General features: G+C 36.4%; 1 protein-coding gene across 7 annotated transcripts in view; it reads right to left on the bottom strand.

Moving 5' to 3' along the window:
• Positions 1-36: 36 nt before the first annotated feature.
• ZMYM6 (zinc finger MYM-type containing 6) overlaps positions 37-22,890 on the bottom strand; it is a 43,423-nt gene continuing 20,569 nt past the window's right edge. For all 7 annotated transcript variants that reach the window (XM_032302257.1, XM_032302258.1, XM_032302259.1 and 4 more), the window contains 8 exons: positions 22,099-22,392; positions 21,774-21,924; positions 20,477-20,649; positions 19,024-19,171; positions 17,663-17,803; positions 17,181-17,218; positions 4,402-4,546; positions 37-2,511 (listed from right to left, as the gene is read on the bottom strand). In XM_032302257.1, the coding sequence (XP_032158148.1) occupies positions 680-2,511; positions 4,402-4,546; positions 17,181-17,218; positions 17,663-17,803; positions 19,024-19,171; positions 20,477-20,649; positions 21,774-21,924; positions 22,099-22,392 (2,922 nt within the window). In that variant the 3' untranslated portion in view covers positions 37-679. The remainder of the gene's footprint in view (positions 2,512-4,401; positions 4,547-17,180; positions 17,219-17,662; positions 17,804-19,023; positions 19,172-20,476; positions 20,650-21,773; positions 21,925-22,098; positions 22,393-22,890) is intronic.

Below are 22,890 nucleotides of genomic sequence, written 5' to 3'. Positions count from 1 at the left end.
GCATTTTTTAATGATACAAAAATTTAAAGGCCGCTCTCATGACACATGAAAACTATATTGTTTCAATGCTCATAAATAAAAAGTTGTACTGAAACAGCCACACTTGTGTATTGCATACAGCTGCAACCGCAGAACAGAGTAGTTGACACTGTATGGCCTGCAAAACCTAAAATACTATCTGGCCTTTTATAGAAAACATTTGCCCAGCCCAGCCCTGGTGGGGAGGGCCACAGAGACCCCTACAGGGGGCCTCAAATTCTCCTGCTGCTTCCATTTCTGGTTAGCCAAGCAGCTTGGATCTGAGTTTTTTACCTCCCCACAACAGGGCTGCCTGGCTGAAGACTGCAATGGCCCATGTGTTTCTAAAGGCCAAGAGGTTTTAACATTCAGGTGTGCCGAGACATTATAAATGCCTTTTGTTACCCTCATTTTTGTCCCTAATCCAGAGTATCCAATCAATCAATCAAATAGCTAAATTTGCTACCTTAGACTAATAAAATTATATATAACTATTTATAAATGCATAATCATTAAATTCCTCAACAAAAAGAAAAAATATTACAATGCTTATTTAATCACTGAAAGCACATATCCACATTAGGAAATTATATTTTAGGGTACTTATACAAAATTTAACACAAAATTTTATAGACTCTGGTAATAAGCAATAGCCATGTTACTATTCTTTCTCCTTTACTAATTTTTCTATCCTTGGAATTAAAGATGTGACTGCAAGTCTTAGAGCAGGACCAGAAACCAATAAATTTCTTTGTTTTGACTCCGTCAGAGCAGAAAATGTAGCATCACATAAATAAACTGTTGAAAAGGGCAACAAAAACTTCATTGCCTTTTCATGGAGTTCTGGGTAACATGTCTTTGCATTTACCCAAAACTGAGTTACAGACATTGATTTAAATACTGATTGTAATTCCAAATCCGAAGATAACTGTACTAGTTTTTCTTCTTCAAAGTCCGTGAGATTACTATTTTGGTGATTCATAAAAGGATTAATTATCCACAAATTTCCTGAACGCAAATCATCTTCTGGTGGATAACAGTCGTGGAACATTTGAGAAAGTCCTTCCAGGTGCTCAGAAATAATGCTTGCAATGCCTCTCATATTTAAGTCTGATGAGTTTAAGAATTCAGAAAATGAAGGGAACATGTCAAAATCATTCTCTTGTGCACGCTTCAACCACATTTTTAACTTTTCCTTAAATATATCCATTTTATTATACAAATTGAAGAGGGTAGTCATAGTTCCTTGGAGACTTGAATTGAGTTCATTTATAAGTGAAAAAATATCTGATAAATAGGCCAGCTTTGCAACCCATTCCTCATCAAGAAAATACTTGGCCAAATCGGAATGCTTTTGATTTAAAAAAATTTCAATTTCCTGTCGTAATTCAAATAATCTTGTTAAAATTCTCCCTCTCGATATCCAGCGTACTTCAGCATGAAGTGGTAAATTCACATGCTCAGACCCCATTTCTTCACACAAAATTGTTAACATTCGTGAATTCAAGGCATTGCTCTTTATAAAACTTAAAATTTGTGCTGACTGTAAAAGAATTTCATGTAAGCATGGAGACAACTTTGCTGCTGCTAAATGTTCACGGTGAATAAAACAGTGTGTAAATGCCACAGTATTCGTGGCAATTTCTTGAATTTTCGCTCTGAAACCAGAACACCTGCCAGCCATGCTTGCAGCCCCATCTGTACAGACACCAACACAATGTTTCCAATTCAGAGATTTACTGTCAATGTATTTATTTATTAGTTCAAATATTTCAAATCCAGTTATTTGAGAAGGCATTTCAATGCAACACAGTAATTCTTCCTTTATATCACTGCAATCATAATCAATGAAACGAATATAGCACAAAAGAAGGGTGATATTTGATATTTCTGATGATTCATCTACCTGAAGGGCAAACCACTTGGACTTTCTGACTTTTTGAATCAGCTGATCTTCGATGTCTGCAGAAAGTTCATCAATCCTGTGTCCAATTGTATTATTAGAAAGAGGAATGGTTTTCATTTTGTCTCCTGCACTTGAACCCAAAACTTCTGAACACATCTCTACTAAATATGGTTTAATTAATTCTTCAGCAATGGAGAAGGGCTTCTTGCTGGCAGCAATTTGAAAAGCAATTAAATAAGAAGCTTTCACAAGTGACTTTTCAACTAGTAAACACTTTTTTAAAGAACTATTTTGACATTCCATTTCAAGAGATTTTTGTTCAAAAAAATCTACTGGTTTGTTTTCTAATTCTGAATGCTTTGTCTTCAAATGATGAGAAAGATTTGCTGGTTTCATGTTTTCAGTGGATAAAATTTCTCCACAAATGACACACTGTGGCCTTGGTGAACTTTCTTTTGATCCTGGACAGATAATAAAACCAACTTTTAAATATTCCGCATCATAAGTCTGGAAAAAACCTATTCTTTTTTTCTTTGCAGGTGGAGACTCAAGTTCCGCATCATGTTTCTCATTAGGCATAGGGAAATCTGCATGAAATATGTGAATCACTGTTATTTTCAAAAAAAAATAAGCCATATCTTTATGCCTTCCCCCACACATTTAAAATTTATACTTTATTACTACTTATATTTGTCAAAGGAATACACTAATTAAAGTTGAAACCCAAACCCCAATACTTCCATGGTGCCACTAAAAACTGAATTTCTCCTTGCCCAAAACTTGGCCACTAATTAAAGCAAAACTGTAAGCTGTAGTACATGAACTAGCAATGCTATGTATTCAATAGATTACTGGAATTAGGACTGAAGTCCACAGGATACATCAAATTAAGAAAAAATTATTTTACTTTTAAAATTTTCAGAAAAAGGGGCGCCTGGGTGGCTCAGTGGGTTAAGGCCTCTGCCTTCGGCTCGGGTCATGATCCCAGGGTCCTGGGATCGAGCCCCGCGTCGGGCTCTCTGCTCTGCAGGGAGCCTGCTTCCCTTCCTCTCTCTCTGCCTGCCTCTCTGCCTGCTTGTGATCTCTGTCTGTCAAATAAATAAATAAAATCTTTAAAAAACAAATAAATAAATAAATAAAATTTTCAGAAAAAAGGGAAAACAAATGTTTCAAAAGTTAAATCTGATGAATCAAGATGAAGATATTGATATACTAATATTCATTGTGCCGTATTTTCAATCTTTCCGAATTCTGAAATTTTTCCAAATTAAAGTTGAGGGAAAAAGTAAAGGTTAATTGTTAGAATACCCAGTGTCAATGAGGGTAAAGAGAAATGGGTGTTTTCAAAAGCTGATGTAATTTTTCAATTTTGTTGAAAAAAGCCTTAAAATTCTGTGATAGTTTTTGAATCTGAAATTCTACTACTTAGGATCTATCCTAAGGACATAATTAGTCAAGTGAACAAAAAACCATTTACACAACTTAAAACTGTTTATAATATTAAATAACTAAAAGCAATCTCAATGTCCAATCTTAAGGGACAGATATGTTGCAATCAATGCATCCATTAAGAATCTCAATGTATATTTAAATCTATATTGGTATGGAATGTTTCTGAGGAGCACTGTCAAATGAAAAAGTAGTTCACAACAGTTTATTTTAAACAATCCAATATTTAATCTAGAAATTTTTAAAAAATGTGTAACCACCCACATACGTTCATATTACTACTACCTTCCACATGCAAATGTGCATACAGTATAAATTCATGTACACAAAGAGTGCACCACTTTAACAGGAATATAAAGCAATCAAATTTACTCTGGAAAGAAAACAGGATTCTCTCTGACTCCTACCAAAACAAAGGCACCCTACATCAAAACTCATGATTATGTGTTGACAGACTATGCCTTTAAATACAGTATATTCAAAGTGCTTCGGGCAGAGTAGGCTACAGAACTAACTGAAAATATAAAGGTAGTGGCAGTTAACATGGACTGGGGCAATAATTTACAACCATTCCAGGTATGAATTAAAATAATTTCCCTGATCACCAATACCTCAGACACACAGTTATACTTTTAGTAAATGACAAATCAACTTACAGTGTTTTTAAAAAGAGAACTAAGGTTAAATCACAAACGCTTTTCTTTAAAATCACTAATGCTTTTATATAAATATATATCTTAGTAGTTATAATAATTTGTACATTTAAAAAACAGAAGTACACGCACAGAGGAGATGTTTGTCCACTCTACACAAAATGTTGTCTGTGCAGATGGACTCAATTTGGTAGTTATTAGCGTTAAAGAAAATAATTATAAAAGGAATAAATTAGATTTTCAAAGTCTGTGATCCAAGAATGAATGTTTTCATATTTAAGAAACTAAATGATTCTTTTTGCCTTTATTAAAAAAAAAACAGAAACAAACAAAACAGAATAACTTTCTACATATAAAAAGCATAAGGATACATACCTGTCTGACATTCCTTGTGTTGTGTATGTGGTTTGCAAGAGGTGGCCTTGGTCTGTGTGACAGGCTTGCACAACACTGCTTTGTTTTTTAAAAGCCTGGAAGACTGGGAAGATAGAAGTTTCAAGGCATCTGTCTGCGTGATTCCCTAGTTAAAAAATTCAGAAGCCAAAAAGAGATGTTTTTTAGTACCTTATCACTGATCATAACTGTATCAATTGAAAGGTGGCACAAAACAAAAGAAATATAATTCCTCTGAAAGAGCAGTTGCAATGAAGAAGTTACTTTAGAAAATATACACTTATTCCTAATTCTTCTAATCAGTATCTGTCCCATTTATTAATTAAAAAAAAAAAACTCTGCCTATAGTAAGGACAACCAAAACAGTGAAAACAATCTTTGCTGATTAGGACAACTGGCAATTCAGAAAAATTAGATCTAATCTCAAGCCATATGCAAAAATATATTCCATATTGATTAAAGACCTCAACATTAAAAAATAAATAAATAAAACTTTAAAATCACTGGAAAGGGGCACCTGGCTGCCTCAGTCAGCAGAGCATGTGACTCTTGATCTTGGGGTTGAGTTTGAGCCCTACATTGGGAGAAGAGATTACTTTAAATATCTTTCAAACCTTAAAAATAAATCAAATCAAATCACTGGAGAATTTTCAAATAACCAGAACAAGGAGAAAATATTCTCTTTTTAAAGATTTTTTTTTAAGTAGTCTCTTCACCCAACATGGGTCTCCAACCTACAACCCCAAGATCAAGAGTTGTATGCTCTACCTACCAGCCAGCCAGGCACCCCAAGGAGAAGGTATTCTTAAACAAAACACAAAAGAGTTAAAAACAAAATAGAAAAAACTAATGCATTTGACTACCTTGGTTTTTTTTTTTAAAGAAGGTCTTTATACAAGAAAGTTGAAGGATAAGCAACAGAGTTGGAGAATGTACTGAAAACATGTTTTCCATTCAGTAAATATTTACAGCATGTTTACTGTAAACTAGGCACTCTTGTAAACCCTAGGGATACAGCAAAAAAACAAGACAAAGAAAATCCTGCTTTTATGGGCTCTACATTCTGTAGGGAGACACAGAAGATAAACAAGTAAAGCAAATATAATTCCAGGTAGTGATAAGTGTTATGAAAGAAAGAAAGAAACCAGGATAAGGGAATGGAGAGCGATGGTGCTGAGCAAAGGTATTTTTGGAAGAAACATTGGAGCAGAGAGCTTTTGAATTCTCAAAAAAGCAAACCATGCAAAGGCCTGAAGTCAGAGGACTCCAGGCAGTGGGATTATAGATGCAAAAGCCCTCAACTGGGAAAGAGTTTAGTATGTTTTAGGAAGAGAGATGAGTATAAAACTGAAATAAAGTAAGCAGGGGCTAGAATGAAATGTTTGAAGGAGGCAGAAGCCAAATTACATAGGATCTGGAAGGTCTTAGTTTTAAAAACAAGATATTAGGACTGTATTTTAAATGCGGAGGCAAGCCACTGCAGATTTTATTTACATTAACTTTTTTTTTTTAAGATTGTATTTATTTATTTGAGAGCAAGAGCAAAAGCAGAGGCAGAGGGAGAAGCAGAGTCCCCACTGAGCAGGGCGGCTGATGAGGAGCTCAATCCCAGGACCCTGGGATCATGACCCGAGCCAAAGGCAGATGCTTCACCTTTAAGAGAAGGTGCCCCTACATTTACTTTTTAAATAGGCAACAGATGTAATAATTTTGAATTATGTAATAACAGAAAAGGTATAAAAACATATACATGAAGGGACACCTGGGTGGCGCAGTGGGTTGAGCCTCCAATTCTTGGTTTCAGCTCAGGTAGTGATCTTGGGGTGGTGACACTGAGCCCTGCCTCGGGCTCCATGCTCAGAGCAGAGTCTGCTTAAGACTCCTTTCTGGCATGCCTGGGTGCTCAGTCACTTAGTGTCTGCCTTTGGCTCAGGCCTAGAATCAAGTCCTACAATGGGCTCCTTGCTCTCGCTCACTCTCTGATAAATAAATAAAATCCTAAAAAAAAAAAAGAAAGAAAGAAAGAAAGAAAGAAAAGACTCCCTCTCCCTCTGCCACCCCTCTCCATGTGTGCTCTCTTAGATAAATATCTTTCTTTTTAAGTATATACATGAAAATTAAGTTTTCCATCTGTCTGTCTTCTCTATCCAGACTCAAACTTGAACACAACCATGTCCCCCCAGTTTCTTACACATCCTTCTAGAGATGCTCCCTGTAATTAAGTAAGTTGCTTCTGACTACAAACTGGCAGCATATTATCAGGGATAATATGCACTGTGCTTACAGCCAGCTATCATGGAGGTATATTTACATAACTTTGTATAAAGCTGCCCTAGGAGCAGCTTTACACACTGAATGTACCACAGGTGACCCAAAGAGTCTCTGCAGCTCAACAGTGAATGTTAAAAATATTTGCTATTACAAAGAATGCTATAATAAATATCCCTACATATAAATTAATCCTACATGTGCTAGTATATTTATAGGATAAGGTATTCTAAGTGCAGTTTGGTGGGTCAGAACATTTTAATTATGATGGTACAGCCAAACCGCTTTCCACAGAGGCACAGTGTATCAAATTATATGACCTTCAGCAATGTATGTGAGCCTGTTTCTCAACACTCTAGTTAACACAGTACTATGAAACTTTTTGCTATTTCTCAAGAAATGAAAAATTACCTAACAGTAGTGTGGTTAGGCATTTTGCATGTGTAAGAATTACTAGTTTTTCCTCTTCTGCGAACTATCTACTCCTGTCTTGTACCGTGTATTCCTCTAGCTTTTAAAAAATTTCCATGTGATGGGGCGCCTGGGTGGCTCAGTGGACTAAAGCTTCTGCCTTCAGCTCAGGTCATGATCCCAGGGTCCTGGGATGGAGCCCCGCATCGCATGGGTGGGGTGTCTCTGCTCAGCAGGGAGCCTGCTTCCCCTCCTCTCTGCCTGCCTCTGCCTACTTGTGATCTCTGTCAAATAAATACATAATATCTTTTTAGAAAGACCTTCTATGTGTATTTTTTGAATGAGCACTGTAACATATGACATAAAATTCAAAGATTTAAACAGGAAACAATGAAAAAACAGTAATTTCCCTTCTTAAAATTCTGCCTTGGTCATTCAGTTCTCCTCAGAGGCAACCAGTATTATCTATTTACTGCCTGACTTTCAGAGTTTTTCTATACATATGTACAGGCATGTGGTATGTGTGTATGTGTGTGTTTAAAATATAAATGGCAGTATGCTGTATCATTTTGTCTTTTTCATTTATTATATATGAGACTGCTCTATGTACAGATATAGCTACCACATTCTTTTTAAGCACATAGTATTCCACTGTATGGATATAGCATATTTATTTTAACTACAGTCCCCAAAGAGTTGCTGCATATGCTTGTGAAGGGAACTCCACTTACCAGCCCACGTGACTTAAGTATGATCTAGGAGAGGGGTTTATTTCAGGCCCTACCCATGTAGGCCTATTTTTTTTTTTCCTAGTTCACACAGTAACTCAGGATGAACTCACAGTGGCTCTGACTACTGATGAAACAATTTGGTTGTTTTCAAGCCTTTGCTACTACAAACAATTGGTACTGCAATCATCCCTGTATATACTTCATTTCATAAATGTGTGAAATGTATCTGAAGGATAAATTCCTAAAAATGGAGTTCCTTGGTAATATGGTATTTACATTTTAAATTTTAACAAGTTTTACTAAATTGCTCTCTGTAGCAGTTTTACCAACTGCTATTGACAATATGTAAAAATGCCTTAACAGTGTTATCCATCATTTTTATCTTTGCCAATCTGATAAAACTGTAGTTCTAACTGGCATTTCTCTAATTCTGAAGTTGAATATATTTGCCTATGTTTAAGAACAATTTTTATTTCATAGTCTGTAAACTGAAGGATCATAGTTTTGCCCATTTTCCTAATGGGTGCCAGGTCTTTTTGTTGATTCACAGAAGTTCTTTACATATGGGGAAAAAAAGCCTTTTATGACATTAATTGCAATCTTATAATTTTTTTCCATGTCTTTTGATTTTGAAATGTAGCTGAATTTCCCTAAAAAAATCTTTTATGGCTTCTGGGTTATGTGACATATTTAGAAAGACTCCCCACTTCTGCATTTAAATTCTTTCCTGAATTTTTCCCTACTTTGTTATTTTTTTATATTTAAGTATTTTCTCCATCTGGACTTCCTTTTGGTGTAACTTGTAAGGTAGAAATCTAACTGCATTTTCTTCTATATGTACACTCAATTGTCATAACACTATTTACTGAATAATCTAAATCTCCTACTGATCTAAATGCCATCTCTATTATTTCTAAACTTGCATATATATTTAGGTCTATTTCTGGACATTTTTTTTTTAAAGATTTTATTTATTGGTTTATCTGACACAGAGAGAGAGCACAAACAGGGGAAGCGGCAGGTAGAGGGACAGACAGAAGCAGACTCCCCTTGGAGCAGGGAGCCTGATGTGGGTCTCAGTCCCAGGATGCTCAACCAACTGAGTCACCCAGGATCCTCTGGACTTCTTTTCTATCGAGGTGTCTGTCTGTTCATGGCTTTAGGATCAGTTGTTTTAACTACCTACCTTTATAAAATCTAGAGTTTTACTATTGGTTTGGAAACTAGCTCCTCCACCTTTTTTACCCTTATTTTTCAGCATTTCAGTGAAGGTTTTAAGGAGTGGAGTGACACAATCTGATTTGCTTTAAGATCATCCTGCTAACAATATGGAGGGAAAAAATGCAAAGGGCAAGAATGGAAGCAGGAAGACAAGTAGACAGTCACTGAAATGTAGCAGAGAAAAGATGATGTTGCCTCAGACAAAGGAGGTAGCACTGTAGTGGTAAGAAGTAAGGAACATTAGAAGGGAAAATAAAAGTGTTCTGAGGGAAAATAAAACTGTTCTGATTTAGATGTATTATTTGAGATGGCTATTAATCAGTTAAGTGTATATGTCAAGCAGGCAATTGGATATATGAATCTGGAGTTCAGAGGTCATGGCAAGAGAAATAAATCTAGGAGTAAGCCACCATCTACATGGTGTTTAAAACCACAGGACTGTATTGAATCCCTGGGAATGATGTTGACTAAGAAAAAGGTCAACGGAGGAATAAATAAGGAAGATGTGGTCCATATACACTATGGAGTATTATGCCTCCATCAGAAAGGACGAATACCCAACTTTTGTAGCAACATGGACCGGACTGGAAGAGATTATGCTGAGTGAAATAAGTCAAGCAGAGAGAGTCAATTATCATATGGTTTCACTTATTTGTGGAACATAACATATAACATGGAGGACATGGGGAAATGGAAAGAAGGGAGTTGAGGGAAATTGGAAGGGGAGATGAACCATGAGAGACTATGGATTCTAAAAAACAACCTGAGGGTTTTGAAGGGGCGGAGGGGTGGGAGGTTGGGGGAACCAGGTGGTGGGTATTAGGGAGGGCATGTATTGCATGGAGCACTGGGTGTGGTGCAAAAACAATAAATAATGTTACACAGAAAAGAAATTTTAAAAAAAAGAAAAAGAAAAAGGACTAGTATAGGCGTGCCTGGGTGACTCAGAGGGTTAAGCCTCTGCCTTCAGCTCAGGTCATGGTCTCAGGGTCCTGTGATTGAGTCTCTCATCAGGCTCTCTGTTCAGCAGGGAGTCCTGCCTCCCCATCTCTCTCTGCCTGCCTCTCTGCCTACTTGGGATCTCTCTCTCTGTGTCAAATAAATAAATAAAATCTTTAAAAAAAAAAAAAAAAAAAGAAGAAGAAGAAGAAAAAGGACATGTATGCTGACCTGGAAATTGAAGAAGGTATTTTAAGAAGAAAAGGGAGATCAACTGTATCAAATATTACTGAAAGGATAGGTAAAATGAGAACTGAAAATGACCATTGATTTGCAAAATAAAAGCTGATAGCAACCCTGACAAGAGCAGTTCCAGTGGAATGGTGCAGACAAAGCCTAACTTAGGAGAGCTAAGGAAAGATAACAGGTAAGGGAATTGAGGCAGTAAGTAGGGGCCACCCTTAAAGATTTTCTAAAATGGAGAGCAGAGAAATAGGACAATAGCCAGAGCTCTATGCTGTTAAAGAATTTTTCTTACAGATATTAAGTATTACTGCATGTTTTTGTATCAGTGAAATTGAGTAGAAAGAGATGGGGGGCAAATCCAGAGTATATAAAGAAATTCTATAAATTGATAAGAAAAAAAATTCAACATAAAAATAATGAAAAATTAATAACAAGAAATTCAAAGAAAATTCAAATGTTCAAAAACTTAGAAATATAAGCAAACATCCTAGAAATTAGTGACCTGCAAAGTAAGACAGTAAGATATTACTAAACAGATTGACAAAAAAAAAAGTTTAAATCTGACATTAAATGATAGTGAGGCTGTGGGAAATGAGTACAATCATAAACTGCTGGTGGTAAAAAACTGAAATAGCCATTTTAGATACTAAAAATGCAAATACTCTTTGACTCCAAAATTCCACTTTTCCATATCTACAACTAGACAAGCAACTGTACATGTGCACATGGAGATATATGCAGGGATGTTCATTGTAGCAGAGATTTTTTAGGTTAAAAACTGGAAGCAACCTAATGTTCATCAATAGGGCAATGATTAAATAAAATGTGTTATTATACAGCAGTCAATAAACTAATAAACAAATTCAGTAAAGTCACAGGATACAAAATTAACATACAGAAATCAGTTACATTTCTACACACTAATAATGAGCTACTAGAGAAAATTAAAAAACAATCCCACTTATATATGCATCAAAAAGAATAAAATACCTAAGAATAAATTTAATCAAAGAGATAAAAGATCTGTACCCTGAAAACTATAAGACACTGATAAAAGAAACTGAAGAAGCTACAAATAAATGGAAAGCTATACCATGCTCATGGGCTGGAAGAATTAATATTGTTAAAACACCCATACTACCCAAAACAATCTACGAATCCAATGCAATTCCCATCAAAGTATCAACAACATTTCTCACAGAACTAGAACAAAGAATCTTAAAATTTGTATGAAACCACAAAGTTCTTGACTAGCCAAAGCAATCTTGAGAAAGAAGAACAAAGCTGAAAGTATCACACTCCCCGATTTCAAACTATACTACAAAGCTATAGTAACCAAAATAATATGGTACTGGCATGAAAAGAGACACACAGATCAAATGGAATAGAACAGAGAGCCCAGAAATAAACCCGCCCATATATGGTCAATTACTCTACATCAAAGGAGACAAGAATACACAGTGAATAAAAGACAATGTGTTCAATAAATGGTGTTGCAGAAAACCCAACAACTACATGTAAAAGAATGAAACTAGGGACTCGTGAGTGGCTCAGTTGGTAAAGCATCTGCCTCTTAATCTCAGCTCTGGTCTTGATCTCAGGGCTCTGAGTTCAAGTACCACAAGAATGAAATCAGACCACTATCTTACACCACATAGAAAAATAAATATGAAAAGGATTGAAGACTTGAATGTAAGAGATGAAACCAGGGGCACCTGGATGGCTCAGTGGGTTAAAGTCTCTGCCTTCAGCTCAGGTCATGATCTCAGGGTCCTGGGATGGAGCCCCACATCGGGCTCTCTGCTCGGCAAGGAGCCTGCTTCCCCCACCCGCTCTGCCTGCCTCTCTGCCTACTTGTGATCTCTGTCAAATAAATTAAAAAAAGAAAAAAAAAAGAGCAGAAACCATAAAACTCCTAGAAGAAAACACAGGAAGTTAGCTATCTTGAAACATTTTTAACTTATTTATTTGCGAGAGAGCATGAGCAGGGTAAGGAACAGGGGAAGGGAGAGGGAGAAAGAGAATCTCTCAAGCAGACTCCTTGCTTTACACAGAACCCTCTGCACAGAGGGCTCAATCTCACGACCCTGGGATCACAACCTGACCCAAAACCAAGAGTTGGACACTCAACCGACTGAGCCACCTGGGCACCCCAGAAAGTTACTACCTAACATCAATATTAGCAACATTTTTTTGGCAAGAGCAACAAAAGCTAAAATAAACAAACAGAATTACATCAAATTAAAAAGCTTCTACACAGAGAAGGAAATGATCAACAAAATGAAAAGGCATTCTACTGAAAGGGAAAAAATATTTGCAAATCATGCATCTGATAAGGGATTAATATCCAAAACATATGAAGAACACACAACTTAATATCAAAAAAATAAGCAACCAAATTACAAAATGGGCAGAGGACTTCAATAAGCATTTTTCCAAAGAAGACATACAGATTGTCAACAGACACATGAAAAGATGATCAACACCATTCATCATAGGGAAAGAAAAATAAAAACCACAATGATTTATGACCTCAACCTGCCAGATTAGATATCACAAAAAAGAAAAAATTACAAGTGTTGGCAAGGATGTAGGGAAAAATCCTACACAAGTGACTACTTGTGTAGTCACTGTGGAAAACGGTATAGAGTTTCCTCAAAAAATGAAAAATAGAACTACCATATGATCCAGCAATTCTACTTCTGGGAATTTATCTGAAGAAAACGAAAATACCAAAGTAAAGAGATAGATGCACCCCAAAGATCACTACAGCATTATTTACAATAGCCAAGATATGAAAGCAACCTAAGTGTTCATTGATAGATGGATGGATAAAGATGATGTCACACACACACACACACACACAGGAAGGTAACTCAGCCATAACAGAGAATCTTGCCATTTGCAATAACACAGATGGACCTAAAGGGTATTATGCAAAGTGAAATAAGTCAGAGAAAGACAAATAAGTGAAATGAGTCAAACAGAGAAAGACAAATGCCACAGGATTTCTTTCACTTGTATATAGAATTTAAAAAACAAAACAAACAAAACAAAACAGAAACAGACTCATACATAAAGAAAACTGTTGGTTATCAGAGGGGTGGGGGGGCAGGCGAAACAGGTGAAGGGGATTACGAGGTACAAACTTCCAGTTACCAATAAGCCATGCGGATGCAATATACAGCATAGGAAACATAATAATACTATAATGACTTTGTATGGTGACAGATGGTAGCTAGACTTACTGTGGGAATCATTTTGTAATGTATAAAATACCAAATCACTATGATGTCCCAATAAACTCCTGAAACTAATAGGATACTGTACATCAATTATACTTCAATTAAAGAAAAAAACTTAGGGGCGCCTGGGTGGCTCAGTCGGTTGAGCTTCTGATTCTTGATTTTGGCTCAGGTCAAGATCTCAGGGTCATGGAATCACTTAGCAGTGAGACTGCTTGAGAGTCTCTCTCTCTCCTTCTCTGCTTCCCGGGACCACCCTGTGCTCTTGCTTTCTCTCTCTAAAATAAATAAATCTTTTACAAAGAAACTTGCTTTTTTAAAAAAAATTTTATTTATATTTTTTGACAGTGAGAGAAGGAACACAAGCAAGGAGAGTGTGAGAGGGAGAAGCAGGCTTTCCGCTGAGCAGGGAGCCTGATGCAGGGCTGGATCCCAGAACCTGGGGATCATGACCTGAGCCCAAGGCAGATGCTTAATGGCTGAGCCACCCAGGCTCCAAGAAACTTATATTTTAAAAGAAAAAAAAAGATAAGAGGGAAAAAAAAAAAAAACTAAGCAAGTAAGCCCAATCTAACAATGGTTAATTCTCAATGGTGTGACTACAGTAGAGCAGGAATTAGCAAAGTATGGAGTGGACCAAGTCCTGCCCACCACCTGTTTCTGTAAATATGAGTTTATTGGAATACAGCACTCACTACTCATTTATGGACTGCCTGTGGCTACTTCTGCTCTACAATAGCAGAGATGAGGAGTTGCAACAGAGTCTCTATGTCCTGCAAAGTCTAAAACATTTACTACCTAGATCTTTATAGAAAGTTTACTGACTTCTGCAGATTTTCTTCTTTGTACTGTACTGTACCTCACCTTTCCCTGAAATTTAAGACTATTTAAATAACTTGAAGGAGATTCACACTAAAGTCCCACAGAACCAAAAAAAAAGATTCTAAACTATCAGGCTTTTAAACATTGTAAGAGTACTACATTACTTATCACTATACTTGCTATAGAGTAAACTGAAAATATTAATCAGAGCTAAATTGGTGAATTATAAAGGTACTCCATATAGGGGAAAGAATATATAGGGCAGTCATATTTAATACAAGAGATGAATTCCTGAAAACCCTGAATAATTCAAAACTAACTATCCCATACATACAGAAGAGGGATGCAGTCTCAGAATATATAAATCTACAGCCAATATAGAATGCTCTTATTTTTTTAAAGATTTCATTTATTTATTTGAGAGAGAGAGATGGAATACGCGAGCAGTGAGGAAGGACAGGGAGAGGGACAAACAGACTCCCCGGCCAAGCAGGGAGCCCCACAAGGGGCTCAATCCCAGGACCCTGAGATCATGACCTGAACTGAAGGCAGACTTTTTTTTTTTTTTAATTTTGAAGAGTTTTATTTATTTGTCAGAGAAGATAGAGTACACACAGATAGGGAGTGGCAGACAGAAGGAGAGGCAGGCTCCCCACCAAGCAAGGAGCTAGATGCAGAATTTGACCCCAGGACCCCAGGATCGTGACCCGAGCAAAAGGCAGTGGTTTAAATGACTGAGCCACCCAGGCACGCCTACAGAATACTTTTATAATACATACTAATAACATATTAACCATAGTATATTAGTATAGTAAAAATGTAGTATATTAATACCTTAATTAATTATATGGTTATAATGGTTAATAACAATTATTAATTCTGTAACACAGCAACTTACTGGTTATGTAATTTTAAAATATAATGTATAATACATAATATACTAAATACAAAGTTAATTGTATTTCATTAACTAATATAGTATTCTGCCTGAAAATAAATATTAGTTACCATTAACAACTTCCAACAACACAAGTAAGGACAGAGTTAAGAAGTATCAAATTAGGAGAAGCTCTCTCCCTATCATGGGGAAGGCTAGTCTGAGTCCTTGAAAGACTTCTGCTAATGAATGGATCTAATGTAGCTGGTTCTTTTCTCTCATTTTTTTTTTCATATAAGATTTTTTTTTTATCACTGAAGATTTCCTGATATACAGACACACTGTCCATTTTTAACCTTGCCACCATGAAACAGCAATCCACATTTGGATCATTTCCTTTAACATTAGCAACTGTCGCTGGAATATGGTCAAAAGCATATGCCAGTTACTTCACTGTTGGCTGTTGTGCTGAAGGCCCGGGCTAACTGCTGGGGCCCTGTTTTCCTAATTCTAGCAAGTTTTCCCTTATTAATCCATGGAAAACAACCCAAGCAAAATGTCAACATCCCTTTCACCAACCTTGCACAAATGCACCTTCTTTACCACTTTCACAGGTCCTCTATTAGGTGTGAGGCTGTCTTCCAAGTTAAAGCCTCTTTAGGTTATGATAAAGCTGAAATGTTTCTGATAGCTTCTGTTAGCAGATATAGCTTGCCTGCTCATTTTTATTTTCTTAAAACCTCAGTAGGCTTTAAAATTGGAAAGCCAGCCATGACTTGTAGTAAACCTTTTTGTCTCACTTTCAATTCCTTTCAAATCATCAAAAACACTTCATACCTTAACACAGGCAATGGCTTGGCCTTAGGGACACATTACGGCAGCACTGATCTTGCAGCAGTGTTGCTGGCATTTCTTCCCATTTATTTCATTATTTTTGTAAGGCTATATTTTTATGCAAACTAAATGATGTGCCTTCTTTACTGATGCATTTGTTTTTTGAGCATTATCTCTACTATTCTGCAGGTTTCACTCTCCTAAATGAACAGCCTGGGGATTCACAGCCGAGGCCTGGCCTTCATCACAGAGTTTTAGAATACCTAACTTCCGCTCCAAAGATACTGAATTTGGGGCACAATTTTAAGCACTAAATCCACTACTTAATGTACCTGAATGACATTATTATATGATATATAAAAATATTCTTAATTGTACCAAAACAAACATTAAGAGAACAGCCAAACACAGTTACCAAAAACATTAACCCAAAATCTGATACATTAAGTTCATAAGATACTGACAAAGGATCATGGGAATTTTGTTTCCTGCTAAAACAAGACACAGACAACAATGACATAGTTTGCAATCCTTTCAGCCTGCCAGATTTGAAATTATGCATTTCTTCAATATATTTTTTTTAATTTTGGAAAGTTTCACAATATTTCAAATTTGAGACATAAAGTGGGAATTTAAATGTATTTTTACTATGCACTATTTTCAGCCTCACATAATTTGAAGATGCATAAAACAACACTACACTGAACTTTTTCAAGAGACTTTCTTTCTCTTTCTTTCTTAAGTAGGCCCCACACCCAGCATGGAGCCCAACACAGACCTTGAACCCTGAAAGCAAGACCTGAGCTGAAATCAAAAGTCAGACACTTTGACTGAGCCACCCAGGCGCCCAAGAGACTTTTCAAGTTTTAAAGAAAAATACTTGAATGTAGTAAAAGAGAAAAATAAGAAAAATAAGCAACCAGATGGAAATAACAAATATTTAAAGAAATTAAGGAGTGAAAACACAATGAAATGAATCAGAAACCCATTCTTATTAATGATGTAAGTTTAAGATCCCAAAACAAAATTAGTACATAATAGGTCACTCTTTTTTTAAAGACTAAGCTGCAAATAGAAATATATTCAGGTACGTATTGGAATGCTACACCCAAAATGAAAATAAACACAAGTGGCATTATGAGGAAAAAGATTAACAATAAAACTTACATCTTCGATGACCTTTGCTGCCTCTTTAGTAATTGCACCTGTTGTAAATTAAAACATACATTATCCCCCAGAATATACAGATGTAAACACTGAGACCAAGATATTACTTTCCTCTTACTAAGGTGGGCCAGAGTCTAGTCCAGAATTTCACCAAAAAATGGTCCAAGGAAACTAGGCATCGATATTACCTGGGATGCCTGGTAAAGGAAAGATTCTTGGACCTCAATCTCATCCAGATATATTAAAATCACCAGTGATAAAGGCAACTACATTAAAACCACTTAGGTTCTTAAAAAAATATATACATTCACATTCCATTTCCTTCCCTTCTCAGGCCCACCTCCTTGGTACCCACTTCCCTCTGAGAAAAAGGGGCATGTTTCCTTATAGAAATATAAATGTAAATATTAGCAACAAGAGCTACTTAGATTAGAAAGCACTCACCTCTACAGTCTAACCAAATGCCTTTATATAGGTCATACCTTTTAAAACACTGTTAGTGTTCCCTGTAGGCTGGGTAGGAGGTATTTTTGCCAATGACACCACACTGGTTATAACTGGTGTTGTATTTTTCCTTGCAGAAGAGAGCTCCACTGAAGCACTCGGCGCCTTAGAAATATTTACTGATTAAAATAAAAAGGTAAAACCTAGTATAAACAAAAGGGTTACACACACACACACACACACACAAACCCTGTTTAACAATTAAGTTTTCAGGGAGCAGTGCAAACATCTAACTCTGTATAGAGAGTGATTCTGGTCAGATTAACATTCATCAGGACTTAAAGACAGGCTGATTCTCTAAAATTATAAACTTCAAATGCTACTTAACAGCTAAAACTGTAGCTACTAGCTTCAGAATCAACTGGCCTTTTCTATTAGTGAATATAAAACTCCTCCACCTAAGCCTGCTTCCAATAAAAATTTAACATAATAATTTTTATAAATAAGTTGGTGAGGTACCTATCCATCCACTGGTTTTTTGCTAACCCATACTGGAAAATGAAAATTCTACCACTAACCCGACTAGTCTTAGGGAATGGATGATGACATAAAAGATTGGCATGTGGCATATGTGATTAAGGTGATAATCAATAAGACTGCAAAGACAGACAAAGGCCAGACGAAGCCCATGGATCCTATGAATTCAACGGCACTCCAGGCTTTGATTAGAGAGCATAATACCAAATGTTTTGAATCTAACTCAGAGAAGTACTACTTCAAGGAGCTACTTTAAGAACATGCCACAAATGTATCTATTCATCTGGAAATTTTGACCATATTAGCTGTCCTACTTGCAAAATTATTTTATTCTTAGCTTAAAAAACTTTGCTACCTATGAAGAACTGGTCTACTTTATTTTTCTTGATGTAATTAATGTGCTAGTTCCTTCTTCCTTGGCTACAAGCAAGCTCTGGATCAAATCTTATGCCAGTCACAGAAACTATATTAATATACAGTATATACATATGATATATATACTTATACCCTCTTCCTTTGTTCGCCCTGTTTTCCTCTTTTTTTCCCAGTTTGTTAACTGAATAACATTTATCTCTTATGTATAGATAAAATCAACCAAAAGCAATCAAATCTAACTTTCTATAAAATTAGTGATTATAACATTTATTGATTCTTTGGTGTGTTTGATTATGATAGCAAAAAGCATCGGGATTAACCTTCCCTGAAGGGCAATCTTTAAGAATTCTTAGAGGAAAATTTTAAGGAAATCTAGGCTATTTGAATCCAGTAAAATTTTGTTTTTATCATATTATTTACAACTGTCTGTGCTAATAGTATATCCTGGCACTGACACAATGATCCTGTTAGCCAAGTTTAATTTTACCTTTATTTTGTGAAAGAGGATCATTCATAATTTGCCGATGACAAAACTCCAAGACACAAAACAAGTTACAGAAATGCTTGATGTTTCCTCGCCATTTTATGGACTCACTTAGCTTACCCTGTCGTTTACAGCCATCGCACTTGGCCATCTAAGAAAGAAATATAAGAAAAGATAGGCTTAAAACCAAAAAATAATGAAAAGATAACACTAATCATAAAACCAGAAGGCACTATGAAAACAGGATGTATAAGTCAGGTGAGATCACAAAATATAAGGTTTAAAATAATGTGGTTAAAAGTAGATATACTTGTTTGTTTCCACATAGATGCCCTCAATATATAGAATATAAAAATTATCTCTCAGGGCACCTGGGTGGCTCAGTGTGTTAAAGCCTCTGCCTTCGGCTCAGGTCATGATCTCAGCATCCCTGGATCAAGCCCCACATTGGGCTTTCTGCTCAGGAGGGAGCCTGCTTCCCTTCCTCTCTCTCTGCCCGCCTCTCTGCCTGCTTGTGATCTCTGTCAAATGAATAAATAAAATCTTAAAAAAAAAAATTATCTCTCATTTTCAAAATTACTGATGAAGGAATCTAGAGCTAAGTTCTACTTTCAAGAGGTTAAGAAGCAGCATAATATAGTAGAAAGAATATGGATTTTGGAGTTGTAAAGACACTGATTCATTCAAAAAATATTTAATTAGGTGTCCTTTGTCTTGAGCACTGATAGTTTCCTGGTCATATCGTTATGATAAAGACACACTTCTCCACCAAGATTATAGCTTAGGGGGTAGGTAGACAAAAAAAAAAAAAAAAAAAATGGTTTCAGGTGCTGTCCAACTATCACCTACCAGCTTCTTGAAGGGTACATTACTTATCCTCCTTGGATCTTGCTCTTTTTCCATATTCATAAACTGGTAGTAATATACCTACCTCTAGGATCATAGTGAGGATTAAATTACACTTATGAAGCATTGGGTGTGTATCAGTGGTTCAATTAATTGTAGCTTTCAGAGTTAGCCTTTCAAAAAAGTAACTTTTTAAAAGGTCGTGGGTAAGGAGGTCAGTCATAGTCATTTGCCTTAGTAAGTGAGAACAAGGTCTGACTTCTAATTCATCACAGTAACCTTCTGAATGAGAGAGCCACTTAACACAACATAACTACACAAGGTTCTGACTTAAAAGAACTCAGTTATAAACAATGTCAATATGCCTCAAGAGAAAACAAAATATAAAAACAAAAGGAACATATGTGCAAACAACAACAAAGTCTCCAGAAACCTTATGCTCTTTACTCCCAAAATTTCACATTTATATTCGGTTGAATTTTGCTTTAGAAGCCCAAAATTTACTTTAACCCAGTTCTAAACACTAAATTTTACTTCATATGATCCAAACATATTTTAAGAAAGTAATTCATACTAACTTCAGAAAGCCAAAAAGGTATGTTACATTTACCTGATAAAACAAAACTGTAAATTTCGACATGCAATCTTCACAACAAAATTCTTCTAATTTGCCCTCCAGTCGATTTTCTACCAAATTAGGGGATGTCTGTGAGCAATAACTGCACATCTTACAGTAATTTCCCCATCGTTCTCCAAAGTCACGGGCAGAGAGGAATTTGCAAACTGAGAACCAGAAGGGATGAAAGAAGAAACATCAAACTTACATTAACCTGAAAGAGATAAAGTGAGTTTCCACAGTCTCAGGTACCACTAAGCTAACTTCTACACACTTGTGACACAATTATTTGCTTCTAGAAGAGGAGCAAGGATAGTCTCTATATTCACAAAACAAACTCATATCACTTTTTAAACATACTCTAAATATTAGGCCACCTATATTCAGAAACATCAGAGATATAAAAGTTTCTTAAGCCAAGAAGCAGTAATTGCTGAAGTACCCACTTTACAAGTAGGTGCAAGAACAGAAAGATTTCTCAAGTCATTGCTAAACTTATGAAGAGATTTTTTAGACTCTATACTAATACCATTGACTTAATTATCTTCCAAAAGTCTTTTCTGAGTTTTAAAGCAATTTATTTAAGATTGCTATAATTTAAAACATCACCACAAGCCAATCATGATCACAAATGTAGTACAATATTTAACTTTTTTTTTTTCAGGGTGCCTAGGTGGCACAGTCGGCTGAGCATCCAACTCTTGGTTTCGGCTCAGGTTATGCTCTCAGGGTCACAGGATCTAGCCCCACATGGGGCTCTGTGCCCTGCGTGCAGTCTGCTTAAGACTCTTTTCCTCTGCCCCTTCCTAACCCATGCTCTCTTTCTCTAAAATAAACAAATCTTTAAAAATTTTTTCTTAATTGACATTACTGTTAACATTTAAAAGTGTAGACTTTAAAGTGACTTAGGTATAAAAAATAAACAAAAAGTGAATTAAGCATCAACTCAAGAAAAAAGCCTCAAATTATACCTCATAAAACAAAATCACTTGAAAATTAATTATAGATTAATGGTCCAACTCAGCATGAATTACTTTATAACAACAATATGCTCTGTGGATAAAACTGAACTGCCTGGGGCACCTGGGTGGCTCAGTCGTCTGCCTTCAGCTCAGGTCATGATGCCAGGATCCTGGGACTGAGCCCCACATTGGGTTCCCTGCTCAGCGGGGAGCCTGCTTGTCCCTCTCCCATTCCCCCTGCTTGTGTTCCCTCTCTTGCTGTCTTTCTGTGTGTCAAATAAATAAAATCTTAAAAAAAAAAAAAAAAATGAACTGCTTGTTTCCTTTACCTTCACTACAGAATGGCTTATCAACCCCTGAGAATCGAACAGTCTCCTTTATAATTTTCTGCAGTTTACAGTAGTCACACATTGCCATAACTTTATTTTTCTTTTTGTATTCATCAGAGCAAGTCTTGCCACAAAACAGAAACATTTTACCCTGCAGAGAAAAGAAAAAAAAAAAGTCACTGAGACCTAATTAAACAGTTGCTTCATCTTTAAGAAATCATTCTCCTTAACATTTCAAAACAAATTAAGTGACTATCAAAGATGAAAAGACAAATGCTTCTGATGGATACGTTTATAGTCTATCCCTTTCATGATTTCTCTTTACCTTGTAGAAAAGGAGTTCTGGTTTTGTGGCAAACAGATGGCTACAGTGTTGACACTTGAGTTTAACAAGTGTCCGAGCTACAGCAACTTGCTGGGATGGGGCAGCAAGAGGCCGGAAACCGGCTGTGCCAGAGGCAGAGCTGCTGATGGAGCCGGTGGGACTGGAACCGGAACTGGCAGAGGCATTACCTCCTGCAGCTGACACTGCTGACCCAGAGGGTGGGCTTACAACCACTTGGCCCTGAGACGGGGGCGCCACTGCAGAGTTTGTTCCTTTGGGCTTGTTAAATACATTCTGAAAGAATACAAATAAGGCAAAAGTTTAGCAACTGAGAAGTAACGTGAGTTGGGTAATTTTCATTTTCTTGCTTTAATAAATTAATGCCCCCACAAATATTTCCTTGACACTTTATAAAGCAGTTCACAGGAAGAGTTTAAATGGCATACTTCCAGAATAGAAGGACTGAATAATGCAATATTGTAAGGTTAAGGACTGGAATTTGGGCTTCCCAGACACCTCTAATATAGGGCTCTAACAAATTAAAGCAGACCTCTTCCTTCCCCCCAAATCCCCTTCCCACTGGCAACCAGCCTCTGATGGCCATGAAAAGCATAGTGGCCACCAGTGATCTCTTTTGCCCTGGTACCAGGGACACTGTATCAGGGCCACCCAAGAGGGTCACTAAACTCTATTCTCTCCATCTTTTCAGGGAGTGAGGAACAAATGGGACAAGTAAATGGAGGCTTACACTTTCATGCCAGGAGTCATTATGTATTTGGCCTAGGATGAGTG

Source organism: Mustela erminea, chromosome 10 (assembly GCF_009829155.1).
Source record: "Mustela erminea isolate mMusErm1 chromosome 10, mMusErm1.Pri, whole genome shotgun sequence".
Taxonomy (NCBI): Eukaryota; Metazoa; Chordata; class Mammalia; order Carnivora; family Mustelidae; genus Mustela; species Mustela erminea.
This window is presented reverse-complemented; position numbering and strand designations above follow the sequence as displayed.